This window comes from Balaenoptera musculus, chromosome 5 (assembly GCF_009873245.2).
Source record: "Balaenoptera musculus isolate JJ_BM4_2016_0621 chromosome 5, mBalMus1.pri.v3, whole genome shotgun sequence".
In the NCBI taxonomy this organism is placed as follows: Eukaryota; Metazoa; Chordata; class Mammalia; order Artiodactyla; family Balaenopteridae; genus Balaenoptera; species Balaenoptera musculus.
The window spans coordinates 102,659,676-102,664,924 of NC_045789.1; the positions used below are offsets into that span (position 1 = coordinate 102,659,676).

The 5,249-nt window shown below is 52.1% G+C and overlaps 1 protein-coding gene across 1 annotated transcript; it reads right to left on the reverse strand.

Annotated features, from left to right (window-relative positions):
- Nucleotides 1-2,445: 2,445 nt before the first annotated feature.
- On the reverse strand, nt 2,446-4,381 carry DRD5 (dopamine receptor D5). Its single transcript, XM_036853338.1, is given in 2 exon segments — nt 2,446-3,660; nt 3,662-4,381. Coding segments are annotated over 2 exon segments (1,419 nt in total). The 3' UTR covers nt 2,446-2,961.
- Between the last annotated feature and the right edge of the window lie 868 nt (nt 4,382-5,249).

A 5,249-nucleotide genomic window follows, 5' to 3' on the forward strand; every position in this document is an offset into this window, starting at 1 on the left:
GCATTTGCTGATTGCCGTGCCTCAGCAGCCCCCTCTCACCACCTCAGGGCAGATAAGGAAGACGCAATGGCCAGGCTCTCCGGTTCAAGTCCGGCTCGGCCGCTCACGAGCTATGTGACCCGGGGCTAGTTACTTAGCTTCCTAATGCCTTCATTTCCCCATCTGTAAAATGGGGGTAACAAAAGTGCCTGCCTCGCAGGGTTGCAAGGATTAAATGAATCCGTACATGCGCAGCCAGGGCACAGAATGAGTCTCTACAGTGCCTGCCGTTGCTGTTAGCATTAACCCTCCACAGCCCTGCACCCACACCGGCCACGCTTCTCTCTCCCCGCGCGCCCCACACAGTCCCGTGTCCAGGCCTCTGCACTGGCCACTCCCTCTGCCCAGAGCACTCCTCCCCCTGGACGCTGGTGTCGCCCTGAGCCTTCCTTCTCCATCTGTGTCCCTCTTCTTCATGCCTCTTGCTTGACTGCCCTAAATCAAATGGCAGCCACATCACTCCACTCACTCTGTTTTATTTTGCGTCACATCAGTATCACTGCCTGACATGACATTTCAGAGTCTGGATAGCAAATACACTGCAGTACAGTACAGTATCATAGTGTTGGTTTGCTGTCTCTCTCCCACTGAAATTGTTCCCAGACCTCAGAGTAATTAATTGGCAACTATATTCCTAGAAGAGTGCCTAGCACGTAGTAGGTATAAATAATTATAATGAATGATGAGTGATATTTTGCAGAAGGCATTCCCAAAATCCTCACATAACCCGTGTTTCCTAACACAGAAATTATTTGAACTGGGGCCTAGAACAACGTTTGCCACCAAAAAAATTTTCTTGTAACAACCTGTCTTTTAGAATAGAAGAGTTGCATTTTAGAGATTTTTCAGATCAATTAGAGTTTCTGAAACTATGTTCCCTGCAAGTGTGATCTCCAAAGAGAGAGTAATAAGGAATTGTACCCAACAGGTATTCACAAGGCCAAAGACATTGGAAAACAATACAGAATTCTCTCCTGCTTGGGGAGTCACGATGCACAGGAAAAGTTCTAAGAAGCCCTGTAGAAAACAGGTATTGTACCTGGGTTTGCTGAATTTATTTCACCCTAGACCCTATCCACTAATATTTGCCTCATGAAACATGATTTGGAAAACTGTGCTCTAGTATAAGTCTTTCAATTTACAGAGGCAGACAAAAAGTGAGACCCAGAGAGGTGAGTTGACTCATTCGAGGTCACACAGCTATCTCCTGAATCTCAGAGCAGGGCGCTTTTCACTGCCCCTGATGTTTCCCTAATGGCCCACTTAGCAATCAGCTCACAGAGGTAAAAATGGAACACTAGACCTCAGATTCCGATATCAATCTGACTAAATCATATATGAAAACTAATGTATCAAATAGGATTCGCTTTCAATCTCGCCATACCAGAAAGTCAGTTATTCATTCAGCAGCTGTTTATTAAGCATTATGTGCCAGGCACTGCACATTTTGCAGTGAGCAAGACCTGGTTGTTCAGGAGACTGACAATAAAATTATCCCTAAAGAGACCAAAATTAATTGAACTATCCTTGAGAAGCCTGCTTCAAAGTAGGGACCTGTGTGAAATTACATATTCACATTTCATTTGCTTCCATTAAAAATGCTCACATTTAGATCTAATGGTAATAATATGCTCTGGTCTGGAGTGGCTCTGGAACTAAATGCTCCCCTTTGCTGTGCAGACTGCACAGAAGAAAAACAAAAAGACTGGAATTCATTGGGCTTTTTCGTTGTTTTTCCAATTTCAAGTTCATTCAAATATCATCTCTGGCTCCTACATTTTAGTTAAAATGCATTCCCTCACTTCCTATTGTCTACAAATGAAAATGCCTATTTAAAAATTGGCTTTGTTTTTTGAAAGCATATCAACTCACACATTTCAAAGCCCTTCAGAAAACATGGTAGATCAAAAGCCATGTAACTTTAAAACATTATAGATTTGAGGTTGAGAAAGACCAGGTGATTATTCTATATGATCTTTTCAATGAACTGATAGCATCTGTCTAGGAATCAGGAGAATTGTTTTATGTTATGTAATTTGAAAAAGAAGATTCCAAATGAGAAAAAAAAAGGAATTCCAGGCTTGAGAAGTCCATATTTGATGTTGTGGCATGAAGCCAGCTTTCAGCACAGACTCAAGATGTGTGTATCTAATTTTTTAAAACTCTGAGATATCAGAAACTCTTCAAGTTCTCTTGCCCCTGTGTGTACCTTTAAGGCCAAACTGACTGTAAAGAAAATAAATGGGTGCTTCCAGACCCAGCCAAAATCTTTCCTGCTTTTAAGGATGCTCTCATGGCTTCTCTAGGAGCTGTCCTGAAAACCAATCTGGCAAAGCAGCGATAATCACCCCCATAGAACACATAATTTGTGTCTATTAGACACCAGAACAAATCAGGAAGAATTCCTCAGCTGTAGCAAAGACACACAGCAAGTAGAAACTGCAGAAACACAGGCCACAGGAAGCAAGATACAGGAAAGCCACACACACTTCCATCAGCGCTACACACACATTGAACCTTATTGCTTAAAAATCAGCCCAAACACAAATAAGTCACTGAACAATCTATTCATTTAAAAGGGGAGGGGGAGAGTATATGTTTTAAAGAAAAATACCACTTTTTTTTTTTTTTTTTTTTTTTTTTTAGAATCAATCACCATCTTATCTTCTCTAACAGAGCCATTGATCCATCTCTGCTAGGCTAGGGTATGTTTGACTGAGTTTTTCCCAACTGCTTCTGCCAAATCTTTCCTCAACGAATCAGTCCGGTGAGGTTTCTAAGCACATGGACTGCTCCACCGACACGGAAGGCATGATAAACTGAGCAGCAGTGGAAATGTATGTGTGTGTCCAGTGTGTATTCTGCACGCTTGCTCATGTCTATGCGGTTATATAGATCCACGAAGAACAGTTCTTAGGCAGTTTAATGGAATCCGTTTGGGGTGAAAGGCGTTATTTTGCCTAAAGAAATCTCCCCTTCATAGTCCAGCTCGCAGACAGACCCGGCAGCAGGGTCACCATCTGGGGACGTCTGAGAGATCTGCGACGTACGACTGAAAGGGCTCTCCTCTTCCTCCGGGTTCACCTCCGCGTCACCCGGGGTCACCGCGTTGGGGATCATATGGACGTAGGTAGCTGCGATCTCCTCGTGGAAGGCGGTGTCCTGGTTGTAGGAGATGAGCTCATTGCTGATGTTCACTGTCTCCACCTGAGTGCGGGAGCAGAGGTGGCTGCACCCCAGCAGCTGGGCAAACACCTTCCGGAAGTCAGCGTTGCAGGCGTAGATGATGGGGTTGAGGGAGGAGTTGGCCCAGCCAAACCAGATGAAGACTTCGAAGGTGGTCTCGCTGACGCAGGGGAAGCCCTCGGGGTGTCCGCTGCAGAAAGGGACCATGCAGTTAAGGATGAAGAAGGGCAGCCAGCAGCACACGAAGACCCCCATGATCACCGATAGGGTCTTGAGGACCTTGGTCTCCTTCTTGATGGATGCCCGCAGGCCGGTGTCGGGCGCACAGGCCTCACGGCTCCGGCAGCTCTGCGCGTGCTCCGCGGCCCTCTCCAGGGAGGAAATCCTGCGGATTTGCACCTGGGCGATGTGGTAGATGCGCGTGTAGGTCACGATCGATCATGATGGCCACCGGGATGTAGAAGCTGGTGAGCGAGGAGGAGACTGCGTAAGTTCGGTTCAGGCTGGAGTCACAGTTTTCCGCCCTCAAGTCTGGCTCCCCGGCTTCCTCCCAGGGCGCCCCGTTGACCAGGTTAGATGGCGGGTCCACCCCACCCCAGGAGCCCATCTTGTCCCTGTGCCAGTGGAGCTGGACTCGGATGAAGGAGATGAGGATGGACAAGGTCCACGCCAGGTCGATCATGACCAAGGCCACACGCTGCGTCATCTTGCACTCGTAGCAGAAGGGCCTGGAGAGGGACCGGTAGCGGTCCACGCTGATGATGCACAGGTTCAGGATGGAGGCGGTGGAGCACGTGATGTCGAAGGCCACCCAGATGTCGCAGAAGGCCCCAAAAGGCCAGTAACCGGCCACCTCGGCGACCGCCTTCCAAGGCATGACCAGCAGCGCCACGAAGAGGTCAGACACAGCCAGAGACACAATAAAAACGCTGGTCATCTTGGCGCGCAGGTGGCGACTGCGCACGATGGACGCGCACACCAGCACATTGCCCAGCAGGGTCCAGACGATGAGCAGGGTCAGGAGGCCGGCCGTGACCACTTGCGCTGGCCCCAGCAGCGTCGCCCTCTCCGAGCCCCCCACGGCGCCCCCCTGCGCCAGCTGCTGCTGCCGGGACCGCGCCCGGTAGGCGGTGCCGTTTCGCCCCGGCGGCAGCATGTCGGGTTCGGCGGCACAGGCGGGCTGCGCGCGGTCCCAACTTCTGCCCTGCGCTCCCCGGGCGGCCCCATCGGGTACCCGAGGGGTGGTACCCCGGGACCCGCGGCTAAGGGATCCCCGAGCCTCGGGGGGCGCTCACCGTGCGCTGCGCCGGGGCCCCGGGGCGCGCCGGCACCCCTCTTGCCTCCTCGACCGCCACCGGGTCTGTGGCCGCGTTGCGCCCCTCCAGTGCCGGGAAGCGGCCGGTGCCCGAGGGGCTGTTCCCGGGAGCCGGCAGTGCGCCAGCCGGCGACGGCGGCTGTGTCTGGTTCGGAGCCGGTTAAGCGAAGAGCGAGCCACCACCGAGGGGGCGGGGGCCGGGAGCGGCCGGCACCGGGCTAGCGCTGCTGCGCTGCCTCCTCGGTTCCTCGCTGCTCCCGGGGCCCGCGCTCCCGCCCCCGCCCCCCGCCACCGCACTCCCCAGTCTCCTGCGTACCCGCCCCACCTATGCCTTGGCGCCCTCACTCTGCAAGCTGCGTCCGCCGGAGTTTGGGGGCAAACCCGCAGGTTTGAGAGGCGCTCTAGTACCAGACCCCGGCCCTCTGAAGACCCAGACCCGCGCCCCGGGAAGCGGAAGAGGTGCCTGGCACAGCCCTGGTGCCCTGCCCACTTCTGGGGAACAGGGAAGTGGAGTAGGAATGGGGAGAATCGCTGGCTTCTAGACTGGGAAAGGGCGTTTGTAGGGTCAAGAGGATGGCCTTGGATTTCTCATAGACCTAAGTCCCACTCCGGACTGGCTGTGTGACCTTAAGAGTCCTCCTTAACTTCCTTGGGCCTTGGTTTCCTCGTCCACAAAATGGGGTAAACGATTCCTTCCTTCTCCATCGGG